The sequence below is a fragment of the Thyridium curvatum genome (assembly GCF_004353045.1).
Source record: "Thyridium curvatum strain D216 chromosome Unknown NODE_5_length_802575_cov_81.998223, whole genome shotgun sequence".
In the NCBI taxonomy this organism is placed as follows: Eukaryota; Fungi; Ascomycota; class Sordariomycetes; order Thyridiales; family Thyridiaceae; genus Thyridium; species Thyridium curvatum.
In genome coordinates this window covers 74,105-100,432 of record NW_022156760.1, presented here as the reverse complement: position 1 = coordinate 100,432, position 26,328 = coordinate 74,105, and the positions used below count along the sequence as shown (strand labels likewise).

Below are 26,328 nucleotides of genomic sequence, written 5' to 3'. Positions count from 1 at the left end.
GTATCCAGAATTTGCCATGTGCAAGTCCTCCCAGCTAGCTTCTGTTACTTCATCTTCTCTCCCTCTTTCGACTCTTCGGTACACACTCAATCTTCGAGCTTGGGATAGCCCTCATTCTGTCATATTGCAGACTTACGAACCACACTGTCTGCGTTACAGAAACCAGATCCGTCCAATATGCGGTCGAGTCGCCTCCCGGTCGCTGTTGCGTCCATTCTCCTGGGCGGTATTTCAGGCGATGCTGGACTTCCAGTACCGTCTCCTGGTTGCAAGAGTGTAAGTCAAGATCATACCCAGCCAATAGAAATCGGAAATTTGACGAGCCGCTTCAGACACCTGCCGACGTTGGCTGGCCTTCACCCAACGACTGGGCCAATTTCAATCTATCCGTGAATGGCCGACTGATTGCCACATCTCCCATTGCGTTGCCTTGCTACCAGGGGCCGAATTACAACCCGGCGGCATGTGCTGCCCTGATTCCAAGCTGGAACGATCCCACATTTCGAGCCCAGTTCCCTATAGGCTATTCGTTCTCTGATCTTGAGCCATGCGACATCATCACCAGCGCCTTCAACACGACTGCATGTTCTCTCGGAAACAACCCTGTCCTTGCTGTTGACGCTGCTACCGCAGACCACGTCTCTGCTGCTGTACTCTTCGCAGCCCAGAAGAACTTGCGCTTGTCTATCAAGGCGACAGGCGTGGACTACCTGTCCCGTTCGACTGGGTTTGGGAGCCTGGAGATTTGGCTGCGGAATATGCGTGAGGGAGGCATGGTCTTGGAAATACCGTACCAGCCCCAGCAGCCTTGCATACTCCCATCCGGACAGCCACTTTGGGCCGGTGACTCCATCACTATCAACGGCAGCTACACGTGGTCCGACGTATACAGTTTTGCGCAGTCCAATGGCCAAATTGCTGTCGGTCCTGCGTATGGCGGCATCTCAGCCATCGGAGGCTATCTCCAGGGAGGCGGTCACTCCGCTGCATCTGCTCAGTACGGGCTTGCTGCCGACCAGCTGCTAGAGGCTACGGTCGTGCTGGCGAACGGAGCACAGGTCACTACCAGCGCCTGCCAGAATCCAGACCTTTTCGCCGCAATTCGTGGCGGCGGCGGTGGCACATTTGGCATCGTGACCAGCGTCAAAGTCAAGTCGTATCCGGAGACCCCCGTGGCTGCAGTGGTCTTTAGCATGGCGGCCTTGACCGGAAACGATATTCCTCTGTTTCTCGACTCGATCACATACCTGTACCAATATTTCCCCTGGATCATCGAGGCTGGTCTGGGTGGTTATGCAGGCTGGAACCTGTATGACACGCAGCCCATGTTCGGTCCAGCAGGCCCATCCTTCTATCTTGTAATGGGGGCATTCAACCAGACACTTGCGCAAGTGCACGCGACTTTCGATCCCATCGTGGCTGGCCTCACGCCACTGAACGGCGTGAACCTCAACCTGTCGGTTTCTTACAACTACTTCCCGACCTATGCTGGCTACTTCAGCTCTCTCTTTGGGACGAACATTCCTGCATCGGCCGGCGGGATCGCTCTGACCTCACGGTTCCTGGGCGCGGCTCACGTCAGCGATCCGGTCCCGGTACGCCAGATGCTCAACACTACTGCCGGCCTGCCCGGTCAGAGGACGTCGAGGCTGGCCGTACTTGCCGGCGGCTTGGGCGTGCGCGCGGGAGCAAGCCAGAGCTCAGGCGTCAATCCGGCATGGCGAAACGCATATGTGCTCGACATCGTGGCACGCCGGTGGGAGCACACCGCCACAGCGGCCGATGTGGAGGCCATCCACAGCGATGTCACTGCCGTAAAGGGTGCTGCCCTGACGGCTCTGGCCCCTGACACCGGATCGTATCCCAACGAAGGCGATGCGCGTGACCCTACGTTTCTGGCGAACTTTTACGGTACTGCGCTCCCAATGCTGGAAGCGGCGAAGGCTAAATATGACCCTAGTGGGCTATTTTACTGTCCTACTTGTGTTGGCTCGGAGTTCTGGAGCGAAGATGCAACTGGTCGGCTCTGCCACGTGTGATGAGTACGGATGGCGACATATGCTGTTTGGGTTTGTTGGATGATATTTTACACTAGGTTTTGGGAGACAGTAACTGCATTGGTATGTCGATCGTTTGATTACAACATCTATAAGAGATTCGGATCGTTTAGCTCTTGATTCGTAAAGATAAGAAAAGACATATTTCTTTCCTCAAGCTCTGCGAGAATTCAAAAGTTGAATCAAACTGCTCACTATGGAACAAAAGCATAGAAGATTAACAAAGCTTTTTAAGACCGATTTTAGGCTACGATGAGTAAACACACTCAAGTTACCCCAACCAAGACAATGACAAGAAAGAAATGAATAAATAAAAAAAACATAGTACTCTTGCAAAGATGTAGCTAATTGGGTGTCCCATCTCCCAGTTCAACTCTCGACTCAGGCTGCTTGATCAATGCCCTCAACCCAGCCAACACCTCTTCAATGTTCGCCTCCTCCGCCAGTTCCACCTTGAGCACGTCATAGAGATGGTTCGGCGCCATCAGATTGTCTGGCGCGGTGGATCTGGCATGGTAGGTGGCCGTTCTGAGTAGGTTCTTAATCAATCGCCCCTGTCCATATTGTCAGCTCAAGCCCAACATACCCACGTTTTGTCTAAAACGCAATGCAAAACTCACGTTGACAGCTAGGGCCCCCAGCACTTTATATATCTCAGGTTTCCACTTATTCGCGTCTGCCACGCTGTTGTTGAAAGTCACAAAGGACTCCCAGATGCCCTGCCGTTGCTCAGGGCTCAGATCAGGCAGCCCAATGGTAAGATGTATTCGACTTTGAAACACTGCATCTAACTGGTCCTTTCGGTTCGTTGTCAGGAAGAGAATACCCTCAAAATATTCTAGTTTCCTCAGCCATACTGTCGGAGCCTTGATGTTAGTGACGTTGAGGCAGGCAAGCGGGAAACTCTTACCAGCTACTATGGCATTTCTCTCGAGCTCCGAGGAGCTTCTTCTCGACATGACCACGTCTGCCTCATCAAGCAAGATGATGGCCTTCCATCGCTTGCCCAGTTTGAATACGGATGTCACTGTGTCCTCCACTGCCTTGACATCAACGCTAAGTTCGCCGCCTGACACGCTGTATAGCGGCGAGGCGGTCAGTTCCGCAACGCTTTCTACATTTTTTCTTGTTTAGCATAAGCCATGGGTTCAAGGCATCAGGAGCGACTTACCTGCTGTCAGAGTCTTCCCGATGCCAGGATTTCTAGGCATGGTTAGTGCTGTTCCATGCTTAGGCTTCGAGGGGCGAAGATCTTACCCATGCAGCATTATCACAAGGCCCTTGCCCTTGTTTGTGACCACATCATCGAAGTCGTTCGCCGTCCCGCCGTTTTGATGACCTGTGACGAGTGATCTTACCAGAGACTTCATTCCTGGATCAATCTGTAATGAGTCGAAGGCAGTGTCATTTTTGTAGACAGGCGAGAGATTTTCAATCAATACCCAACCCCACCGTTTCGACTTCAACCCGTATGCTGGCACGCGGGGCGAACTGAGAAGAAGGAGGTCTTTCAACTCTCTGATACCGCGTTCTTTTGGGATCTTTTTGAGCAGGGCGTTGAAAGCGTTCTTCTCACCTGCATCGGTGATACTTGAGTTGCTCGTCGCGTCCGGCGTAGTATCTAAGTCTGCATCTGAACCAGTATCTGAATCCAAATCCGAATCCGAATCCGAGTCTGAGTCCGAGTCCGAGCCTGAGTTCGAATCCGAGTCAGACTCGGGCCGTCGCGGTCGTGATGTCTTAGCAAACTTTTCGAGGGATTGCGCTCTGTAGGGATGCGTCTCCAAGAATTGCTGATAGTCGACCACAACGCGCTCGTTCCACTAAATCAATACCTGGTCAGCATTACCGATACACACAAGAATGGCAAATAACCTCCCTCTGGAGAACTCACCACAGTCATGACTGAGTCGTCAGCTTCACTAAACCACACCTTCCCCTTATAATGGCGGTATGCATAGCCGCTCAAGTCACTTCGCATGATGTCCTGAAAGACTCAACCCCTCTTTCCAATCTCTTCCTTGACCTGCTCAGCCCGGTCAAAGTAGTCCTCTGGTACAAGAGGCAGCTCAGAGATGTCCATGGACCCATCAATCTTTCGGGCAAAGGAGATAGGGTGCTTTCGTCTCGTGAGCCCCAATTCTCGAACGTTAACACCCAGCTGGACACCTGTGACCCACCAGACCAGTGGGTTTTTTGGATCGCGCTGAACATCCCGACATAGCCAGCACTCAGAAGCTTCGCCTGTGTTGAGAAACAGCCGTTTGTTGGGTGGATATAACGTCCACAACGTTTCAACATTAATTTTGCCTTGAACGATCATTGAGTCGTATGTCGCCATGTTGTCAATAGTCAGTCTGTCGGTACGGAAGAAGTCATACAACAGCTTGACATCGGCATGATTCTCCTGGTGGGTTTCGTTCTCCGCATAAGCTGCCAAGTCCTTTCGCCAGTAGAATAACTCGTAGAACGGTGCTGGCATAACGATGGGGGTAGAGGAGATGTCAAAGCTTTCATGAGTGTCGCCGACAAGTCCCCGAAAATATTTGCAGAGGGATGGTGCTTGAATGCATAGCTCGGTGCCGACTAACATGTCCCTATCGCCATGTCGTGTGAAGATCCTGCGGACGATGACCGAATATCGGTCGAACTTGCGAAGGGCACGCTCCTTTTTCTTGGGGGCTGGAGGAAGGTACTCGGAGGTTGGGCCCATCTCTTCATCGGCCCCAAAGACAGAGCGCGACTTGATGACAGTAACATCTTTGAAACCTTTGTGTTTGAACTGTACACCATCGTCCGGGTTCGTTGGGGGTGAGGGAGTGCTATCAGAGCTAACGCAGATGCCGCGGGCTTGATATCTCTCAAGAGACATTGTGCCGGTGTTTTTTCTTTCTTTTTGATGAGCAAGAGTCGTTAAATGATGTTATACGCCTCTAAATATTAGGTAGCGTCGGTGTCGAAGGTTCAGAACCCGAATCAGTATAGAGCAGAATACATACAGGTCAGATCTACAAAGGGGCACAATCTTGAAGAAGAGATAGACCAGATCAGGAACAAAGGCTGGCTCCTTATGATCAAGGAGAAGAAAAGGGAGCTATCTCGAGTGGTGGCTCTGCAGGCTTAAAGAGATGCCCTGGTGAGTGCCTAGTGACGGCCGTGTCGGGTGTCTTGCGAGACGCCTAACTTTCCATTTCAGCTACACCGCCCCTCGCCGCTCGACAGCCCACCTAGGGATGCCTTGTCGGTCTGCATCTCGCTTCAGAAACCAATCCGAGGGAAGCCCGCCAAGGCGCAGCTGGGGCGGCGTGGCGCTGCAAAATGCAATAATGAACCTAAGCCACTATCGCTCGTAAGAATTCAGCGAAGCCAACGGTATTAGATTCACCAGGGGACGGTTGACATAAAAAATCTTTTAAATGCTCATCTCCCTGGAGGCGGCACTCCATGAGATCTAGGAAGGCAGTGGCATTAACATCCTGCTTTAAGCTAAAGTGCACTCTTTGATTCCCTTGATTAAACTGGAGCCACATTCACTAAATCATCGTTTTGTTACTGGAGAACCAAATGTATGCCAGATTCAAGAAGAAGAAGGCTGCTCGCTCCGCGGAGTCGACGGCGACTCCCTCACCCAGCCCAGCCGAAGCACCCGACCGGAACACCCCAATCGATCTGTCTGAAGAGGACCTCCTCATTAAGAGAGCATGCAACTTTGAAGAGTTTTCCCTGCCTGCTTTTGCTCCTGGGGTGACCATTCGTGATGGGTTAGAAAACTGTGATGATCTGACAGCATACGGGGTGTCAGAAATCGATCAGAAGGAGCTATGGAAGGATGAAATCGCCAGGCTAAGCGAAGCCGTCAAAAGCACAAACATTCCCATCCATTTCAAAGGCTCTGATGAGTTCAAGGTCGACTCTAAGGAAGCCTACGAGAGCCTGGCTAGACTCGCCGACAAGATGCTCGTTGCGCTCAACATCGTCTTCAATGACTCCCAGGGGGTCATGCTCAGTGAGATGCCTGATCTTTCTGAAAGACGGGCTATTCTCGACAAGGCCCGCCGCAACCTAGAACGTTCCGTTGCTGATAACAGCGACGATGACGACGATGACGAAGCGGCTCAGGCTCGGAATGCCCGCCCAGTGGCATCTGAGATCAATTACGCCGACTACTTTGAGTTTGTCAACTATGTGACTGCGACCATTGCCCGCATGCTTTGCAAGGCTGCAGCAGGTCACCTATGGCACGACACAATCATCGTCAAATTTGCCAAGATGGCAGCAAAGATGAAGGTTGTGTCTGGTGATCTCCGAGAGCATGCCGCGAACTCGCTACAAAATACCTCATCTGTAAAGTCGCCTCCGAATATTGGATATGGACGTCCTGCTGGTCGGAATGCAGACTTCGGTTATGACAGCCTAGGAAGAAACGTGCTAGGGGATCTCGATGGAATGCTGGAGATGCTGAACCAAAAGGAAAACCAGCCAGCCTTCGCAGGCCCCAATACCTCGAACAGAGCGCTCACGCGACTGTACTATTTATTCGAGTACACGATCCAGATGCCGACTTATAAGCTGTTTCAGTATGTGCTCATATCCTTGCGTGGCACAAACACACTACGCACGGCACTAAGCACATCCTACGAAATCAGCGCCATGCTGTACAAAACTGGCTACGGCAATTTCCCAGTTTTTCTTTTCCAAGACATTGACGGCGAGTACCTCGGCAGCTCTAGCGATGAGAACATCAACATCTCTCATGCTTCGTTCCAGGTAGTCAATTTGGCAGTAAATGGGTTGGTTCATCAGCGTTCGTTGGGAACCGAAGGCTCGCAAAGCGAGAGCGGTACGCTTGGGAGCAGACCCGACGGGGGTGCTTCGGAGTCCGCTGGCCTCGGCGATTCAAGAGTCAGTGACACGAATATCACTCCGCCGCCCTCTTTGAACGATCCAAAGTCAGTTGGAACCACTATCAGCTGTTATTACTCCGAGGATTCTAGATCCAACGCCTCAGATCAGAAGAGGAACTTTCGTCTCGACACCATGAGCAAAGTCATCACCGTTGTGGTGCCCATGGTTCTCACCAGTCCCTCATTCGTTATGACGGTGAACGTATTCATTGGACTCTTCGCCTATCTTGAAGGCAGTCTCATCGAGGGGGAGCCACCTACGCTCTATCGACCAACAGAATTCGAGGCGAGCTTCTGTCTCAGTACTGATGAGTATCGGAAGACGTGGGGGGACCGGTCGGGGAAGGGGTTTGCCTCTCAGCTATCTGACTCCCTCGTGGCCCGCGATACGCTCCTGTCATGGCCTAGCAAACGAGCTCTCCGCCGTACTCAAACTGCGAACATGGAGTTACCGATGGCGAAGACCTCCCAAGAGGAGCAGGAGCGGGAGGATCCAGAAAATCGGGAAGAGCGGGAGCAAATCCAACTCAACCTAAAGCAGTTCGACCAGGCACAGAAACACATGAAAGACTGGGTCTTTGAGGAAGACGGTGTGCGTGTTCGCTGCGACTGGTATGTCGGAGCTGTCTGCATCACAGCTGGCTTACTGGTTCTTGGTGGGATCACGGCCGGCCTCACTATGGGGAATCGACTACGTGGTGTGGATCCCTTCAACGTCACGTCGTTCAGCTGGGTCCTGGCGGCGTTCATCGTTCTCATTGCGAAGAGTGCTCGCGTGGCGAGCTGGCCTTGGTGGGACTTCCTCCATCGACAGGTCCTATGTCGCAGTGTGTCTGAGCTGAGGGCCGTAACGGGTATCGATGATCAGTTGCTCCTTGCACGCTTGCTTCAGGAAGAGTCAGGAACGAGGCTTCAGACGCGAGGACCATACAATACAGTATTCTCACGGAAGGCAAGCGGCGGCGACGGCTTTTCAATTGACCAACCACTGAGCATTCGGACCATGCTACTCAGTGGGCTCATCATGATCCAGGTGCAGGCTGTTTACCATGGCAAGTTCCTGGTCTGCTTAGATCTGCGGAGAGGAACAGAACTTGGTTTGGTCTCTCAGACGAGGGAAGCGGTTGTGGATGAAGAAGAGTGTATCATCAGCGAAAGACTGACTGATGAGCCGGCACAGGGCACGATACACCGCATTAATTTGAAAACGGCCAAGGCTTCTTGGGGCCGTGTCGTTGGGGTATTTGGGCGGAAGAATGCGGTGTTTTGTTAATATTAAATAGAGCAGAGCTAGATAAAGGATTACCATCCAGGAAGGACTTAGGAGGCGCTCCTATTTGCTGCACAAAGCTTTGCTATCGTGAGAGTGAAATTACATAGACACGAGAGTTCACCTGTGAGCACCCCTGAAGTTTTGCGTTCAAAGGGATCCATAACCCAATCGGCAGCTGGCAGAGCCAGTTTCGCGTCTGGCAATCAAAGTTTACCCCTGGATCGGATCGTCCCCAGCTCCTGTGGACTGGCCGGACCCACTCTGGAGAACCACGAGCTTTCGCAAAAAGTGTCCTCGAGAGAACAAGACGCGACGGGGGCAGACCTTCAATTGACGAACCCGACCTTGTGCGCTCCTTTACAACACACAACTTTCACCAGACAGAATCACCTATCACTGCTGCGACTTGCAAAAGCGATCGATATCGGATTTCCTGACAACTACAAGCTTGTTTACCCGACCGACTAGCCATCACCATGACGCGTGCCCAGCAGACCATCTCCATCGCCCTCCTGGCAACCTCTGTGCGCCCCTCCCTCGCCACTCGACTTCCATCAGAGAATGGGAACATTTGCTAACACCAGCGACAGCTCTATCTTGCTCTGTACCTCGAACTCGTGCCCCTCCCGCCCGTCATCCAGACCGAGATCGTCCCCGTGGTATGTTGTCCCCTTCTCAAAGCTCTCACCCCCCACACCCCCATGGTGAGAGGATCAAGTGATTATTGCTAACAGGTGGCCAAAACAGCTTCCCTTCTGGTTCCTCGTCTCCTTCGGCGCGTACCTCCTCTCCCGCCTCGGCTGGGGCATCCTGACCTTCAACGACATGCCCGAGGCGCACAAGGAGCTCATGGTCGAGATCGAGCAGGCCAAGAAGGAGCTGCGGACGCTAGGCGTCACCGTCGACTAACGGGTGCGACCAAGGATCGCCGGTTTGTGAAGAAGAAGAAAATGAATTGATGACGGGAGGTCACGGAGTTGGAAGACAATGCCAATGGCCGGTTCAGAAGGGAGCAAAGCAAGACTTGTGTTCTTCAAAAAATGCATGCTCGTCACAAGGTCCAGCGTGTTGCGCTGAGTTGTTTTGATCAAGAGGTAATTCAATAAAGGTCCGATAATAGAGCACTGTGCCATACTGCGCCCCTGCTGTTTTGTGACGCCTTTACATATGATATGTGCCGCTCCCAAGGTATCGTTCAGACCAGCGCATGGCTCTGCAACCAAGCAACGCCAGACCATGCCAACATATGTCCCAAGCCGAATTCATGACATCCCCGTTCTTCTAGCCAAGCCAGTTCTTGATTTAAACAAAAAGGGTGCGAGATCCCCAAGTCTATTTCACGCAGGCGCATCGCCCGCCAGCAACGCAGCCACCGTACGAACCGCGTCTATCTGGTCCCCCTCATCCTGGACCAGATCGTTGAAGATCTTGGGTATCCTACCGAGCCTTCCTCGATCATCGGCTTTGTGCCCTGCATTTTACCGTTTTCCATTAGTCATTTGCTAGTTGCACTCATAAAAGACAACGAGGTGAACGACTTACACTTGCCCGGAACTCCGAGCAGAACCCCAACCTTACTCTGCGCGTCCCCGCTCCAGTCAAACTCCACACGCCATTGCACTCGCATCGCGCAAGCCTCCTCGTTGGGGAGGTCGATGTCCATGGACATGCGGCCCAGGTGCGGCAGAATATCCTCGGTAGACACTTCAGCCGACGCGTCCAGTTGTCGTTGTTCGCCTTCGCCGGCGGCGTCGGCGTCATCATCGTCGTCGTGGTCGGCCGCCTTCCTCCGGCGCTTCCTCTTGGGCCGGTTGCGTATCCTGGCCACCGTCTCGGCGAACGCCTCCTTGGTGCCGAGCTCCCTGCCGAGCAGGACCCAGAAGCGCGCGCGGCGCAGCGCGACGCGCAGCCACTCCCCCATCGCCCAGGTGAGCACGCTGACGTTGCGCGCGAGGCCGCTCTGCGGGGCGAAGTCCCTCCTGCTGCTGAGGACGCGCTCGACGAGCGGGTTGAGCTCGGCCATGGCGGCCGGGTCGAGCTTGGGCACGGCGAGGTCGGTGATGGCGTGCGTCTTGGTGTTGACCGTCATGTCGACGCGCGCGGCGAAGACGCCCGGCGGCGAGGAGGACGAGACGAAGATGCTGTGTCGCTGCAGGGGCGGGGCGTCGGGGTCGTCGGCCGGCGAGGGGAGCATGGCGAGGGTCGACTTGAAGGATAGAGGGGTAAAAGCTTGGAGGTAGGGTAGTTCTTCCTCGGCGGTCATGGGGATAGGGTGGTGTGATATCGGGTCCTTTTCGTCATCCTTGTTGTCCTGTTCGGTTGGGAAGAGTGTGGGGAGCGATGTGCTTGGCTTGCTGAAGGGCAGGAAGGCAATCGGGTTGAGGGCCGCTCGAAGCCAGTCTGTCGACGCCGGGGGCTGCACCTTTTGTTCTTTCTTCGATAGGACATGGCGGCGCAGGACCCCCAATATCTCGTCCCTGTTAGTTGGGGCGGATATCTCGGCGCGTACTTGCCGTAGATTCGCGATACGCTCGTTCTCTGCGGAGGCCAATGCGAGATCCGCCTCCAGTCCTGCCACCTCTGCGAGGAGCGCGTCGCGTATTTTCCGCTTCTTCGGATCAGGTTCGACGGGAGGTACACCGCGACCTGGATGTGGTTCGGGTGGCTGAGGGCCGTTCAGTCTCGCGGATCGTCGCCGTAGTGGCTGTGGCTCCGACTGTGGACTGGCTCGACGCGCGACATTGCGCAATTTGGACGGTGGTTGCTTCAATGGGGAGCTCCTAGGGACGTTGAGAGCCATGCTTCGGCGCGGGCGTTTAGAGGGCGTGTTATGGATACCGGAGGGCGGCGTGGTAATTTCGGGATCTGGGTGTTCGGGGGTTGGAGGCAGCTCCGGCTCGGGTTGACTTTCGGTAGGCAGTACTCCCAGTCCTCCTGACCTTCTCAATCCTCTGCCAGCGAAAGGGTTGAACAAGTCTTCTGCTTCTTCGGGTCCCGGTGGCGGTAGAGGCCTCGGCTTCGGTCGAGTTGGCGTGCGCTTCGGCTGGTCTGCCAGTGCTCCTCCAATCCGCCTCGTGGGCGAACGTCTGCTTGCGTCTGCGGGCGCGCTTCGAGGATTGTAAGCAGCACTCGAGCTAGGGCCCGCGGCTGTTCCTTCGGATCGTTGGCCCAATTGCGCGTCGGCCATAGCATCAACGTCGCTGTGCCGACTAGTGGGACGCGATGCGCCGGGCTGAGGAGCGGTTCCGGTACTACCGCTACCACCACGCGATGTTGGCCGCCTTCTCTGCAATATCTCGGGATTGTGCCTCGCAAGGCTTGACTTCGTTGGAGATGCAAAGGACGGCCGGTTGGAACGGGTCGGGGGCGGAGGATCGGGCGGGGTTGTCGACTCGGCCTGTGTTTGTTGGCTCTGGCTCTGTTGTTGCTGCTGTGGCGGCGCGCCCGGGTGGATGGGAAGAGAGGTCCTTGGAGATGTTCTCCGGCGCTTGGGCGCCGAGGTCTCCATTGCGGACACAATTGGCGCGGGTCGTCTAAGAGATTGAATTACGGTGGCAGCTGTGCATTGTGCCAGATCCCCGAGCTATGTATGCTGGTGGTGGTGAGAATCGACTACCCTGAGGATCGCGCAGTCTGGTGTCTGTTGTGGCTGTATCAATGCTGGGTGAATAATGATTGGCGACGCGACTTGGCGGGCAGTTGGAGTTGGCCCGTGCACGCGTTACAGTGATCTGTTGCGCTAAACCCAACCAAGAATAATTGAGAATAAAAAAGGACCCTGTCACCCGCCAAAAATGACGTCTTTTTCTGGTTCCTGGCGCCTCCAAATTTCTTGCTTACCCAACCAATCAGCCCAAAACCGAAATTCCGAACATCGCCGCTCGCACCAAACTCTCGAATCACATCAGCGAGATATAGTCGCCTGCCAGCTGGTACACACTCTTCCCTTTCTTTCAAACCCTCTTTGACTCTTCCATGCATGCGCAATAACATCTGTCAAGTCTGCTACCTGCGCTGTGGCAGCATTCTGAAGTCGAGATGAGGGCCTTTTCAAGGACCACTCTCCACAGCTTGCCGGAGGTTACCCGACACCAACCTCGGCGTGCGTTGCTATCAACAACGTCAAGACGACAGCAAACAACGGGAACTTCAACAGAAACCTTCACTCAGAAGGCACCGATAGGAGCATATTATGAGAGTATCCTCAGATCTCCCCCACCTTACTCAGAAACCAAACCTGAGGCCCCACCTGTCACCTCACAAGCAGGCCAAGCGCAGGGTGAGATCTTCAAGACGTCTACCTCAACTCCCACTCCCAAAGAAGCTGGCGTCAATCTCTCACCTCCACCCTCTGAAGAGACCTCTCCTTCCCCCATCTCACCGCCACCCACTACTGTCCAGGAACGGGCACGCATCGTCTTCGGGTCCAAACTGGCCGGGCCAGCCGAGCGTGCAGAACGGCTCAAGGAGTTGCGCTCCCGCAGCAAGCTCATTGCTGGTGTGCTAGTGCCGCCAAAGCCAGAAGAGCCTGACAACTGCTGCATGAGTGGCTGCGTCAACTGTGTCTGGGAAAGGTACAGGGACGAGATGGAAGAGTGGTCAGCATCCAGTGCAGAAGCCCAGCGGCGGCTCCAGACTCAAGCTGCAGGCCCTGAGGGCACGGCAACGGCACCCCCGCCGCCAGGAGTTGGCCACACTCCGTCATCAGACCACCATGCTGTCAGTATGGATGACGACGGTGGCGGCTCCGAGAGCAACTGGGATGCAGGCACTCGGCAGGGAGACAGCAACTTTGCTAAGAACCTCTGGGACGAATCTCTCTATCGCGACATCCCTGTTGGAATCAGAGAATTCATGAAGACAGAAAAGAAGCTCAAGATCAAACACAAAGAGGAGGGCACTAGTGGAGGCTAAGACCACGCTCCCAGAGAGAGCCACATGTCGGTCACGCTACTGTCAAGAGCATGTCAATTCTCCATCAGATCAACATCACTGTCCATCACTATTCTCGCAGACAACTCTCAGTTCTCCTCGGCATCACATCAACCACGTCAACACTTTAGATCTGTCACAGCATTATACGAGCTCACCTTTCGTCAAGTTGCAGTCGGTTTCTGGAGGCTCAATCTGTACATTATACCAAAAGCAGAGCTACCTGCGGGTGGCACTTGATACCCTATACACACTACGATTCTCAGTACCAGCAACTAGCCATCGATGATTCACAGCAAAGATGCTCAGCGCATGCTCATGCTCATGCCCACTTCCTTCCCACCAAGCATAGCTTCCAGCCCTGCTTGACAAGGTACCCACACGCTGCCGACAAATGCCAAGTTACTACGATATGGTAGAGCTTCTCGGTACCAAGCTTCCTCAACCTTGCACCGGAGGTATGTTGATTCTCTTTCACTGCAGCAGTGAAAATCTGCACTCAAACTCACTCTTTCTCTGACAGGCACATCGCAAAGGTGTTTGGAGCGCTGCATCCCCACCACTGTCTCCAAGCACAACCTGGATCTTTTCTGCACTCGCATTGCAAACACGTTCAATCTCAACTCGTGCAGCTTGCGGCGCCGCTTCAAGTCTAAGATGAGCCCCAGCCAAAGCAAGATTCAAGGGGATGACAAGTCCTTTTTATCCGCCCTCAATAGAGAAAGCCAAGCAACTCAAGAAGGACTTCAGGACAGCTCGAGCTTTTTCTTTCTTGAAACCCCATCCGACATCTGTCTTCATGACAATCCCATCGAAGCTGTATTACTTGTCAGCTATGCGGCAGCATTCAGTCTGATCAACACCATCTGAAAGCTCAACAACAACCTCTGTCATATGTTCAAAGGCACGTCTCCTGACCCTGATGAGTCTCCCTGTCGTCCAGAGCACAACGCCTGCATGTATCTATGCACAATTCTCCTGCCGATCTATGCATGAAGGCCGGCATGGTCAGTGACCCTGTTCTCAAGCACAGGCTTGATTGTTGTCTGGGGACAGCGTATAGGATGATTCCTGAGTGGAACCTCAGCAACATCACCAAATCTGGACCTGACTCCCTTCTCAAGATACTTCGATTTCGCGCCACCACACATTCCTGAACACTACGCTCCCGAACACACTCCCGAACATCACACACTTCCGAACATTCTCCCGAACACCATACACTCCCGAGCACCACACCCTCCCAAACATCCTCCTGAACACCACACCCTCCCAAAATAGTGCCGCATTGGCATTTAGTCACGAGGCGACCAGGATGGCCCTTCATTAGACGCTCTATCGAGGAGCACGAGGAGCAGAAGCAGAGGAAAGTGGTCAAGGACTACTGCACTAAAGCTGAGCTCATCGCCAACGGCGGAATCCCCCCGCAAGCTTCGGGGGGATGAAGTCGTCATTCAAATGTTTGGAGTCAGGCTCAAATTCTGTTCCAGGTGCCTCACAGCATCAACCTCGTGCACGACATCGCCGACTATTTTGCTGTCAGAACACTGGTCAGCTATGCCCGTCAAGAAAACTGGGCCGCCGCCTGCCCATGTACACTATACCGGATCCTCTTGGAGTCTGTGTACTCGAACCATCCTATTCTGGAGGAGGTCTACTGGACCTCCTCCGCACTATATATATAAAGTCTTCTACTATTATTCACGGTGATCAAAGCCTTCCGCCTGGCAAACCCAGATTTCATCCTCGACAAGCATGAGCAGCCAGTTGGCTTGAGGCCATTGGTGGCGGCGCCATGAATGGCGCCATGGACACTTCAACAACCCCAATGCTACCAACGCGACCAATTCCAACAACGCGACCAACTCTTACAACGCGACCGTACTGGCCTCCCCAACTGACGAATGGAGATACGGAGCTAACCATCTGAAGCCAAGAGAACCCAACTGCTCACTTCGTTTCCTCCCCTCCCCGCCATGGGCAACCAGGGCGGGCGACGAGTCTACCAAGACTCTATGGAGATCGTTTCCTCGTTGGAAAACGCCAAACTTGTATCGATATCTTCATGGGATGCGAGAACTCGAACCCTGGATGGACGAAGGGGACTCCGGTGCCTCGTTCTATACGCTTGTCGGTGCCTGCCACATGGCTCACATGTACGCATTCGACGAGAGCATGCAGTCCATCGCGGACAAGGGCAAGGCCCTCAAGATCTGCGCGACTTGCGCTGGCTGGCCGACGCTCGCAAAGTCGCGATGAACGCTGAGCGCACCGAGTGGAGGGTGGGGTTTGCCAAGAAACGTTTTCTCCACCGTATCCGGTGAGGGTGTCGATGCCAATGTGATCGTCGCCGGTGAAGACGTGAACGTTATCCTCCAGTCCTTATTGCTATTGACGCATGGATCATATTTGTCCATGTGTCAGTAGCATTAGGGATTGGAGTGGCGAGTTGGAGAGAGAGCTATTGTGTCTATTCACTCAACTGTACTTTATATAATCACCGAAATATCACTCCCCTGGTACTAGAGTACCCCTTTCTTCACATCCTCCATGACCATAAACTTTCAAAACTACCTGTCACCCTTGCCCTTCCTATTAATCAAGGAACTTCACAACCCTCGTCCTCTCAGCTACGTTGTCATACCTCTCAGAGAAAGCTTCCACTGTTCTTCCTCGGCCTGTGACCCTTCCACCAACTCCCTCCTTTGTCAATCATCAAAGCTTAATATCAGTCAGGCCCCTCCACCAAAATGACTACCACCAAGAAGCCTTTGCTCTCCACATATTCCTCCTCAACTTTAACAAGTAACTCTTTCCTCAACCATGCGCTAGTGCGTTCCCCAACGCCTCGACTACCACCAGCTTTTCCTTGATTCCATCGTTTAACACAGTCAACCATTCCTCTGCTCAAGGTGGATAGACCTATTTTTGGAACCAAGGACATCTATCCGTATTTCAACATGATGTCTCGACCTTGAAGTATCCCGAGAGCTACGGCTGTCTTCGGAACTGCACAGCTTTCTCGACCATTCAGCATGCGCATCACAAATCTCAACAGTGTCTGCTGCTGCTATCTCCAACTACTGTTCTTTACAACCTAATGATATTCAAATTCAACATCACGTCTACCGACATGTCGACAAAGAACTGATATCTTTCTCGAGTTCATTTCCTTGTATGATTACCTGTATGAGCTTTTGTATGAATATCTGTACGGTCTATCGTAATCATTATTCATATGTGACATGTCAGTTCTTCCTTCACTTGGAGAAGTAGAACAAGACTTATCCAAGATCGCTGTTTGCCCTTTCATCGACACCCCCTCCTTCCACCCCATAAATATCTTTCTTAATAGCATTCATCTTCCACAACGTATCTGGTGAGCTGGCGCCAGAGTAAGGGGCCTGGGTCTTCTGCGATTGTATGGAGCCCAGTCGAAGACAAGTCGTATTATCATAACTATAACACTCACATGCACCTACCAGCCGTCCCTTAAGAGCCCTTTCTCGCAAAGCATGCGGTAGCTTCCCATTTTCATCTCCTTGTATTTCCTTTGGCTGGTTCTACCCGTTATGCGGAGCCTTCCTGGTCTTGCCAGCAGGCTGACCGGAGAGAGATGTGTGATAAATAGTCAGATAATAAAGCAAAATCTACTGGAGTGTCTCTAGGAGAAGATAGACTACGTATTACCAAATCTTTTCCTAGAAATGCCATTAAGCTGTGAGAAGGCTCTGAGCTCGTATTCTGGTGGATTGTGAGACTTGGAGATGATGGTAATGTAGTGTTATGCATTTTCGGTGTGCATCATTATTCTCAACTTCAAAGTGTTCCATTCAGTCTATCAATCCCAAATCTTTTCTGACGGGAGTGCCGCAAAATCTCGGTCCTGTTATCAAACACCCATCCAGTCAGTGAATCCCTGTTGGTGATGTTCACTTCCATTTCGGAATATGCACTGACCCTACACAACCTTCAAACCGGTGCTGATACGGTTCGTGGCACCACTGTGAATAACTTCAAGTGTAGCGGAAGGGGTCATTTCGATCCCCCCTCCAGGAGTTAGCTATCTCATTCTCTGCAACTCCAAATCGTCCCCGCGATCAAGCTTTCTAGCTTTCGCCCAATTACCCATTTTGAAATGGTTGTTACTCATGGGAGCCTTACTCCTCATTCCACCGACTTCAATGCGATCCCATCGCCGGATAAACCAGACCGAGATGGTAACAAGAAGTAGTGTGAGCAGTACTGTCAAGGCCTCAGAACCAACTACATGACAAGTAAGCCACGCGCAATTTCACAGCGAAGTATTTATAGCACAACTCACAGAAGATCCCCATCATTGCTTTGCTGCTGTAAACATCCTCCTTATCACTGACCTGGAATCTCTCGAATCCATCAATCTTCAGGGCGAATAGCGAGGTGAGGAACGAGAGAGGCGCGAAGATGATGGTGATGACGGTAAAGCCAATGACCGCCGTACCGAGAAGAAGACTGCTGCGCGCGTCTCTCATTGTGGCGTAGGTGCGTTTCAATTCCAGCATATCCATTACCTTCTTCTCTATCCTTTCAGCATCCTTTTCAAGCTTTTTCCCTCGCTGCTGATACTTGTGAAGAGTTGAATGTGCTTTTTTAATAATGCTGCAGCATGCTTGGTGCTCTTGTTGCCGGGGCCATGGTATGTCATCTACAATGGGATCAACAGGCCGGACTCTCCGGTACTCCTCGCTCAACATCACTGAGACAATCTCCTGTTGTTGAGCTAGAATGCTGAGTACCATAGCAAGCTCAGCACGAATGTCCGAAAGATTTTGAAGAAAAGTACTCTCTTTCTTGTACGAGTCGTCAGTAGACCCTGCTTTTGCCTGGTCGACGTATTCGTCTACATCAGAAAGTATAGATACGATCGCCTGTTCGAACATATCCAATGGGGCCTGAAAGATCATGGCATCAATCTTGGTCTGTTTCCCAAAATTATCGATGTGACTCTCGATGGTCTGGTCGACCTGATGATCGATGCGCCGTGTCACATCTAGAGAGAACAGACCGTCTTCATAACTTGCATCGCGCTCCTTACTCTGCTTCGGGAGGTTTGACTCTTGTATCGTGGGATAACACGATATTATGAAGCTTCCAACGCGCCATATCCAAAGCTGGGTAACTATGAGGAGCGGTGTCCTGTGATCGGAGTCGCTCTCGTCTCTGAGCACTCTGGACAGCACTTGCTTCTCATTTCTTCTTTGGAGAGCGGCAGCATCAAGCCCGGGAAAGTATGCCTCATCAAGAGTACGTTCGAAGTGGAAGGTACACTCTGTTGAAACACGTCCCTTAGGGTTGGTCAACAGTGAATCTCTAAGGTATCTGTACTCTTTTCCTCGAGATTTCTGTTGATGAATCGTGCTGACCCCGATGCATGGTAACTGACAACCTCAGATATTAGTGAGTGCTACTATTGGATTCTTGCCCCAGCAGAGTTGTACCACAATCACGGAAGCCTTGACAGACACTCCATTTTCGAACCAGATATGCGGATCCATGCAGTTCAAATATGGATCTCCGGGTGTGACAGTTGCTTGGAATTGATCGTAGAAGACGCTAGGATCTATTCTAGCTTCATATTCAGCGCTTTCATCGACCATACTGAGGAGTGCCTGTTGAAGTTAGAAAGAACCAGTCCGGATAGTCAGGCCATACCAAGACTGCAAGCCCCTGAATTGCACATTAGCTTTCTAGATTCATACACAACGAGAAGGAATACTATATACATTATTTGATGGTAAGTGGATATGGGTTCCATAAGAGTCACCCCTGGAAAACACAACTCGGCGTTGCTGGTCATCAATAACCGTTTCATTTGCCATGGCCTTAAGAATTATCTTCAGTTGCCTCGTATACTGAGTCCGATGGCCCCATTCGACCGCAGCTGCGAGAATGGTAATGTCTTGATCAGTATTTAACGAGCACAACTGGCTAAGGTCTAAAAGGTCTCGTAATTCGCGGAAATCGATCAATCCATATTCTCTAATGTCATCGAGAGTCGATTTGGACATCGTGTCGCGCGCGTTCGATGCTGGTGTTGTGTCTCTCACATCTGCCAGTAGCGACGCAACTCTGTCCCGGTCATTGTCCTGAATACATTTGGCAAGAGCCATTTCAAAAGCAAGTTTTCGGTCCAGGTCATCGGGCATCACATATGGGATCTCCATATCTGTGAGCATGGGTTGGTGTAAAGGCATAGAGTCGAACAAGGAGAGAAGGATGCGGTGGGTTGGTCGAGAGGTACGACATGGGGTTCTGTATTGCTTAAAATGAAAAAGCCCGACAGCAACGCCTTGTCAGGCCGCAAGGCCGATTCGCTTCAGTGATCCCCTCACTGGGTTCAATCCCACTTGATTGGGCTCGTTGGGTAGGAACGGCAGCGGGCACATGTATTATGATGCAGGCAGGGTGTCCTATTGGATAATGTGTCCTTGTCCTTGATGAGAACATAAACCCGCTTTTCCTCTAAGAGAGGTCTCCAACATTATAAACCACCACAGCTACTGCACACCCGCCGCACATGGCGGAGCCGGGACAGCAGAGGCCCACTCACGAGAAAGGAGATCTAGTTTTGAGATGTTCTGCTTTCGCGATAACACCGGGCTCCATACGGATACAACTCGAGACATACTCGATATGACAAGAGCTGGCATCCCAAATCACGCCATGCCAGTTGTGTGTATCCATCCTCCAAATCGTATCCTCGCTTTCAAATCATATGGGTCAACGGGAGGCCTCTTTTCATATGCTGAACTCGCAATCACATCGCCCCCTATTTTGTCTCCATCTAAGCACTGCCGTTCGCCTTTTGTTGCCGAGCGAGCTCGTCGTGCTCCTCGATGTCGATCGCCTCCCACGGGTAGCAAATCCACTCATCGCCGACCGTTCGCGCGGCCTTATACCTGCCGGACTCGAGCATGGCGTGGGGCAGGACGCCCTTCTTTTGCTTGTCCTTGTTCTGTGATATGGCAACCCCCGCGTTAGCTGTCTGAGAACCCTCTCACGACCCGCGTATACAAGAGAAAAAAACGTACGTGGAGCACGAAAATGCTGAACTGCGTCTCCTCGCCCTCGGCGCCCATCTCCTTCCTCGCCTGCTCGACGTCCTTCTCGAGCTCCTTGACGGCGTACTCGAGCGTGGTGCGCGTGTCGTCGACCTCGTCGACGATGAGGATGCGCTTGCCGACGAGGTTGCTCATGCTGCCGAGGCTCGAGAGGTCGAGCCACTGGGTGCGCGTGACCTTGGTGCCGGGCTTCTCCTCGACCGTGTCGGTGGGCAGCGACTCGTAGAGGGACAGGCCGATGGCCTGGATGGGGATGTTGGGCGAGCCGGGCTTCTTGAGGAAGGAGCGCAGGATGCGTGCGGGGACGTAGCCGCCGCCGCCGATGGCGATCATGAGCTGCGGCTGGAACTTCTCGAGGATCTCCGGGGCGGACTCCTGGCAGAGCTTGTGGACCTGTGGGTAGAGGAGGAAAGGATTAGCATTCGGGGGGGCACGATGCTTGGATTGGACGAAGAAGAGGCACATGGGAAGAGTGGGAGAGTGTGGGAGATGGAAAGCACAGCCCGAGTGGAAGGGGGGAGGAATGCAGCCCTGTCGCCTGCGACTGGCCACAAGTCGGGTCTCGGGAGTGTGCATCGTGGATGTAAGGCGCACCCGTTCTGGTGATCCCGGCACGGCAAGGGAGGAGGGGCTTATCGCGGACTCACATCGTTGTACGTGACGTAGAGCTTCTGTACCATCTTGGCAGCGGGGTGCAGGTGGTTCGCCTGCGAAGGAAGAAGAGGGAGTAGAATCGGGTTTGAAAGAGATTCAAGAGATGACAAAGAGGCTGGAAAGTCAAGTCCACGACAAGGTGCCAGAAGCAAACCAGAAGAAGCCTGTTCAAGAAGAGTAATCCGATCTCAAAAAGTCAAAAATTTGACAAGACTAAACAACGGCGCTTCTGCCTTCGCGCCGAGGAAACCCCACATTTCCGCCTCTCCCGCACCTGAACAGGCCCCGCCATCAGCGGGTGGGACAGCCAGATACAGCAGGTGGGGTCCCCTGCAGAAAAAAAAAACGAGCAAGCATGCATGTGAAGCTTGTGAGAGTCGGAGATGGCCGGAACTGTGCCTTCAATCACGCGACTGCACACAGAGACACGTACACAATTAACTGGAAAAGAAAAGGATCCGGCGATGGCTTTCCTTGCGTAACTATCATGTTTCCTTTGCCAGGTTTGGGTTGCTTTAATGCTCTTAATCATCAACTGCACAATCAGATCAAGCTCTAAAATCCCGGTCAGCCTGCAGATGCCCAAACCTGGTTTAGGCAACATTGTATATCAAACATGCGGGGGAACATCCTTTGTCTGACCTTGAAAATAAAATGAGCCGACGGTTGGCTGGCTGGCTTGCTGACCAAGCTCGGTGTCATCCCAGGATTGTACCATTTCAACAGATAGATAGGTCTGTCGAAGGGATCTAGAGGCATTTCGTCTTATCAACTTCTCTCAGTTTATAGATGCGGGCTTGCTCGCGAGAAACAAGACCTTGAACTTGTACAAGAACTCTCAGTCTACCTCTTTATGATGTAAATGGCCGGTCAGAAGTCAGAGATCGAAATCAATACATAGAGCTAGTCATGATCCTAGAACCTGAAACAAGGGTTGGGAATCTCGTTAGACAAAAGACATACAGCCAATTTATTTACTCAGAACACCCTCCCTGATAATATTGTGTCAAAGCTAATCTGGAGGAGCATTTCATTGGCCGCCGATGTTATATAGGCAAACCACGGCCGGGTCCGTCACATTCGGCGAGGTCACATTGAACCCATCCACGCTGATCGTGACCCAGTGGTTGCTTTCAATGCCCGGATTCGCAATCCTGGTCAGAAGGCCGTTCTCCAGATACCATTCCTCCCGAAAACCACAGTTGTAGACATTTTGCATGACGCTGGCAACATACGATCTTGCGTCTCTGGTTACCCGTGTCCCGGTGACGCAGACATCTTCACACTCCCAGTGACAGACTGTCCTGAATTTGATAAACGACCAGTGGCACTTAGTTCTGCAATCCGGATGACAGTCGCTCGAATCCTCGCAGTCCGATAACGCGCCATAAACGGCTCCGCGAATGGTGTTGTTGTGATTGGCAAAGTTGCGGCGTTCAATGGGTGCGTGCTGTGTGCAAGGGTAGGATTGCGCTGGACGACCGAACACGGCGAGTAAGACTGCAGACCATTTCCGCCAACGCCCCTTTCCTCGCCCTGATACCGTCCGTCTCTGGCTCCGCGCCGCTGCCCGGGCAGCATGTCGCTTCGCTATGGCCCGCCGCAAGAAGTGGAAGATCAACCAGCCGACCCCGAAGGCTCCAATAAGGATCAGGACCGTCAGGCCCATCAGCCGCGACTTGCTGGCCTTGTTGTCGGCGAGAGCCTTGTCGCGGAAGATGGCGCCCACTGCGTCCAGGCAGTGCGCGGGATATCGTTCTTGCCAGTTCCACATGTGCTTCCCGTTGCATGCCTCGCCTAGATGGGATTCGCCGGTGCGGGCACACGCGCGTTGGGCAAAGGTGACGTCCGTCTCACAGCTGCCGTCCCTACAGCCTAGGTAGCACGGGTCGTATGCTTCCTGGACGGCCTGGTTTGACCATTTCGCGGGGTTGCCGTCTACCTTTGCTGTAGCCACGAGGTGGTTTACACGGCGAACGAGCAGGTAGGTGCAGGCCGTAGCGGTGCCGATACCGAAAAACAGGCCGAGGAAGAGTGGGAGCCGGGAAAGAAGCTTGGGGCATCGTTTTGAGAGGCGAAAACGATGCCTCTTTGGTGGAGGCGTCGGGTTTGATGTGCCAGGCCTGGCATTGTTCTGAGTCGATTGGGAGGCTGGAGCGGCCCCTGTGTCTGTGGCTGCTGGTTGGCTTGATTTAACGGCCTCCGAGTATGGCGGAGGAGCTGGATCGCTCCCGACATGAATATTGTTTAGTTCTATCGGCATGGTGATATCAGTGTATGCGCGGGGATACCAGTGATGATATTGGAAGGGCACTTGATTATTATCAAAGAGATATTAATGTGCACCAGGAGGAGATCTCGTTTCAGAAACGAGCAGACCTAAATGCTTGCAATGGTCATAGCAACTGGCCATGGTTCTGCCTTGCTCTTGCCCGCAGATATGGCCAACCTCTGTAACCATGGAAAGTGTGGTCTTGGACCATAGATGGCCACCCGGACCAACCTGTCTGGTAGACAGGGAGGGATACTTTCCATTACTGAGATACGGTGTTCGTCACCTGGGGACTACATCCTTTGTGTAGGTGCTTCTCCTCGGTTGTAAGAGCCTGGACGGATGCTGGTATCAGAAGGTCAGACTCCGTGCAATAGGCCGAATTGATCTATATCAGCAGACCAAATCAACTCTATTCGGGCCATTCTTGTGGCGAATAAGCTCACCACAGCCACCGTAGATACCGGACTGCCCAAAGATCATGTCAGTCCGGTAGCCTGCTTGTATCACAATTTACCGAGCCCAGCCACTAAGACGCTAACAATACCTAGGTACTTTCTTCCATCCAAATATGTGTCTTAGGTACCTAGGTAGGTATTCTGCAAAAGCATGCAGACTGTCCATACTATCCTCAGAGGGTGTTGTTCAAAAGCCAATCTTGGGTTTAAGGTGTGTACAATAATGAATTTACATTTTGATCATCAAGTCTAGGAGGGTCGGCTTGAGAGCAGGTGGACATGAGTATGTCTCCAGCTCCTTAGGCCCATGACATCACTGCTACGAAACCTTTCAGCCTTCGTCTTTTGCGGGGCGACTGCGAATGCGTCTCCCCATCTTCCACAGCCCCTTGCATCAGACACAAACTGAACTACCGCACACATACGGCAGCTACCTAGTGATCTAACAGCGATGCGGTCCATACGGACTTCTCCAAGGAACATTCTCCGGACACCCCGGGTACAATTTGGGCGGCAACAACAGGCTTTGTCGGCTGCGCCACTCACTCAACCACCACCGGCACGACAGCCCGCCAACGAGAAGAATGTAGATGCGCGCAGTGCATGGGGAGCAGCACAATCCCCAGTCACTTCCGGACCCGAGACCAAGACGGGCCCCAAAGAACAGAAACCCAAACAGAAGACAATGGCTGAGCTGGACGAGGAGCTGCGGCTGAAGCTGGAAGGAATCTCTGGAGATGGAGGAGCCTCTGGCGTCGAGTATGAGAATGGCAGGGCAGAGGGCTTGAAGAGAGGGGTGAAAGAAAACATGTTTAGATTGATCTAGTCTTCTCAACCCACGGCAACCCACGGGCAACAAAGAAAGACAAGACAGGACCGGCCTGCGGATCACCCAAAGGGAACAACACCAGGACAAAGTGGTTCTCACAATCTTTGTTAGGTCAAGCCATACCCCCAAGGGACTTTATTCGTCGACAAGGGCTTTATTGTTCTTGCTGGAAGATGGATTGTTCGGCTTTGAGAGCGACTCGACTGTGACTGAACCAGTTAGATGCTCCCTTTGTATCGGAACTCTTCAAGACTTCAAGATGGAGAGTATAAGATCGATGCCGACACCTCGTCTCTCTCGGGGATATTTGGTCAGACAAACCCAGCTCCTGTCTTACTCAATACACAACCAATTCAGCGCAGATCCTTCTAAACACAAAACCTCCACGAAAACTCAGAATAACCACCATGGCCTCTTCAACCTCTGGCGAGAATGCGAACATTACGTTCGTCGACACTGTGGAGGGGATCTCCCAGCTCGTAGATGTACTCTACGAGCAACCCACGACGAAGCCCTCCATCGCCGTTGACTTGGAGGGCGTCAATCTTTCTCGATACGGGACCATTTCCATCATGCAGGTATTTGTCGCCCCGACCAAGCACACTTTCCTGGTGGATGTGCACACGCTTGGCGAGAAAGCGTTTTCAACAGCCGGAGGACGGGAGCGGACGCTCAAGGACTTGCTTGAGGACGAGGACATCCCGAAGCTCTTCTTCGACGTACGCATGGACTCGGACGCTCTGTTCAATCTCTTCGATGTTGCGCTGGGCGGCGTTGAGGACGTACAGCTCAGGGAGGTGGCCACTCGGGGGGAGGGCCGGATGTTTGTCCACGGGCTGGTCAGGTGTATCGAGCAACACTCCTCGATGAGCTGGGACCAGAAGAAGACCTGGAAGGAGGTCAAGCAGCAGGGAAGGTCGCTTTTCGCTCCAGAGCTGGGAGGCAGCTACGAGGTGTTCAGCCAGCGCCCTTTCCCGGAGGCCCTCGTAAAGTACTGCACGCAAGACGTACAATTCCTTCCTGAACTGTGGGAGAAGCTTGACCGCCGGATGACCGGGTGCTGGCGCTCCAGGGTCAAGTCCGCCACTGACAAAAGGGTGGCACTGTCTCGAGACCCCCAATTCAAGCACTCGGGGAGTGATATGGCCTATGCACCTGAGGGTTGGGAGTATATCTATGACGAGTACAACGAGTACGATGATACTGAGGAGGAGGAGGAGGATGAGGATGAGGATGAGGGCGAGGAGGAGGAGGAGGATGAGGATGAGGAGAACGAGGAGGAGGAGGAGGAGGAGAATGAGGAAGAGAATGAGAATGAGGAGGAGGAGGAGGAAGAGAACGAGGGCGAGGAAGAGAACGAGGGCGAGGAAGAGAATGAGGACGAGGATCGATGTGAGGTCGAAGGCTGCAGGTACTGTCGCCTTGTGTTCTACGAAAACTATGGTGTCGACTACGAGGATGAGTGCGAAAACGTTGTCGAGATCCACGTCGAGCCAGAGGACGCTGCTGAAGGCGAGAATGTTGCCGAAGGCGAGGGCGAGGGCGAGGGCGAGGGAGTTGCAGAGGACAAAGTTGTCGAGGAGTTTGCCGAAGACGGTGACGAGAACGAGACTGAACGGTGAGATATACGCCGTGTATGGCTCCTTCTCCGTCGGCATTTTTGCATACACAAGGTAGATCTCCCTTTGGACTCGTTATGGGCTGGCATTTTAGATTATCGATAGATCTCCTTTGTCTTTCCAACAGACTTCTCTTTGTCATTAATACTGATCAAACCTTGGAATACTCTGGTCCTCTGTGCTTTTTTTGGGGTTTTGACTGCTGATTGCGCCCGCCTGTGATTTTCGTG

General features: G+C 52.8%; 11 protein-coding genes across 11 annotated transcripts; 5 read left to right on the top strand and 6 right to left on the bottom strand.

Moving 5' to 3' along the window:
* Positions 1 to 177: 177 nt before the first annotated feature.
* On the top strand, positions 178 to 2,039 carry E0L32_001246 (uncharacterized protein; the record flags this gene model as incomplete). The annotated part of the gene is made up of 2 exons (XM_031135304.1): positions 178 to 276; positions 333 to 2,039. 2 exons carry the CDS (start codon positions 178 to 180, stop codon positions 2,037 to 2,039), a joined length of 1,806 nt encoding a protein of 601 aa, XP_030991760.1.
* A 362-nt stretch (positions 2,040 to 2,401) lies between these two features.
* E0L32_001245 (uncharacterized protein) lies at positions 2,402 to 3,960 on the bottom strand (the record flags this gene model as incomplete). Its single annotated transcript, XM_031135303.1, has 5 exons — positions 2,402 to 2,611; positions 2,678 to 3,171; positions 3,229 to 3,260; positions 3,315 to 3,880; positions 3,952 to 3,960. The coding sequence occupies 5 exons, from the start codon at positions 3,958 to 3,960 to the stop codon at positions 2,402 to 2,404; spliced, it is 1,311 nt and encodes a 436-aa protein (XP_030991759.1).
* Positions 3,961 to 4,053: 93 nt separating this feature from the next.
* Positions 4,054 to 4,929, bottom strand: E0L32_001244 (uncharacterized protein; the record flags this gene model as incomplete). The annotated part of the gene is made up of 1 exon (XM_031135302.1): positions 4,054 to 4,929. One exon carries the CDS (start codon positions 4,927 to 4,929, stop codon positions 4,054 to 4,056), a length of 876 nt encoding a protein of 291 aa, XP_030991758.1.
* A 692-nt stretch (positions 4,930 to 5,621) lies between these two features.
* On the top strand, positions 5,622 to 8,234 carry E0L32_001243 (uncharacterized protein; the record flags this gene model as incomplete). Its single annotated transcript, XM_031135301.1, has 1 exon — positions 5,622 to 8,234. One exon carries the CDS (start codon positions 5,622 to 5,624, stop codon positions 8,232 to 8,234), a length of 2,613 nt encoding a protein of 870 aa, XP_030991757.1.
* A 476-nt stretch (positions 8,235 to 8,710) lies between these two features.
* Positions 8,711 to 9,143, top strand: E0L32_001242 (uncharacterized protein; the record flags this gene model as incomplete). Its single annotated transcript, XM_031135297.1, has 3 exons — positions 8,711 to 8,758; positions 8,825 to 8,893; positions 8,982 to 9,143. The coding sequence occupies 3 exons, from the start codon at positions 8,711 to 8,713 to the stop codon at positions 9,141 to 9,143; spliced, it is 279 nt and encodes a 92-aa protein (XP_030991756.1).
* A 428-nt stretch (positions 9,144 to 9,571) lies between these two features.
* On the bottom strand, positions 9,572 to 11,742 carry E0L32_001241 (uncharacterized protein; the record flags this gene model as incomplete). Its single annotated transcript, XM_031135287.1, has 2 exons — positions 9,572 to 9,705; positions 9,777 to 11,742. 2 exons carry the CDS (start codon positions 11,740 to 11,742, stop codon positions 9,572 to 9,574), a joined length of 2,100 nt encoding a protein of 699 aa, XP_030991755.1.
* A 530-nt stretch (positions 11,743 to 12,272) lies between these two features.
* E0L32_001240 (uncharacterized protein) lies at positions 12,273 to 13,148 on the top strand (the record flags this gene model as incomplete). Its single annotated transcript, XM_031135279.1, has 1 exon — positions 12,273 to 13,148. One exon carries the CDS (start codon positions 12,273 to 12,275, stop codon positions 13,146 to 13,148), a length of 876 nt encoding a protein of 291 aa, XP_030991754.1.
* A 4,081-nt stretch (positions 13,149 to 17,229) lies between these two features.
* On the bottom strand, positions 17,230 to 19,381 carry E0L32_001239 (uncharacterized protein; the record flags this gene model as incomplete). The annotated part of the gene is made up of 5 exons (XM_031135268.1): positions 17,230 to 17,432; positions 17,491 to 18,583; positions 18,644 to 18,814; positions 18,858 to 18,872; positions 18,929 to 19,381. 5 exons carry the CDS (start codon positions 19,379 to 19,381, stop codon positions 17,230 to 17,232), a joined length of 1,935 nt encoding a protein of 644 aa, XP_030991753.1.
* Positions 19,382 to 19,989: 608 nt separating this feature from the next.
* E0L32_001238 (uncharacterized protein) lies at positions 19,990 to 20,842 on the bottom strand (the record flags this gene model as incomplete). The annotated part of the gene is made up of 2 exons (XM_031135257.1): positions 19,990 to 20,160; positions 20,237 to 20,842. The coding sequence occupies 2 exons, from the start codon at positions 20,840 to 20,842 to the stop codon at positions 19,990 to 19,992; spliced, it is 777 nt and encodes a 258-aa protein (XP_030991752.1).
* A 1,108-nt stretch (positions 20,843 to 21,950) lies between these two features.
* E0L32_001237 (uncharacterized protein) lies at positions 21,951 to 23,183 on the bottom strand (the record flags this gene model as incomplete). Its single annotated transcript, XM_031135246.1, has 1 exon — positions 21,951 to 23,183. One exon carries the CDS (start codon positions 23,181 to 23,183, stop codon positions 21,951 to 21,953), a length of 1,233 nt encoding a protein of 410 aa, XP_030991751.1.
* A 1,703-nt stretch (positions 23,184 to 24,886) lies between these two features.
* E0L32_001236 (uncharacterized protein) lies at positions 24,887 to 26,101 on the top strand (the record flags this gene model as incomplete). The annotated part of the gene is made up of 1 exon (XM_031135235.1): positions 24,887 to 26,101. One exon carries the CDS (start codon positions 24,887 to 24,889, stop codon positions 26,099 to 26,101), a length of 1,215 nt encoding a protein of 404 aa, XP_030991750.1.
* Positions 26,102 to 26,328: the final 227 nt, after the last annotated feature.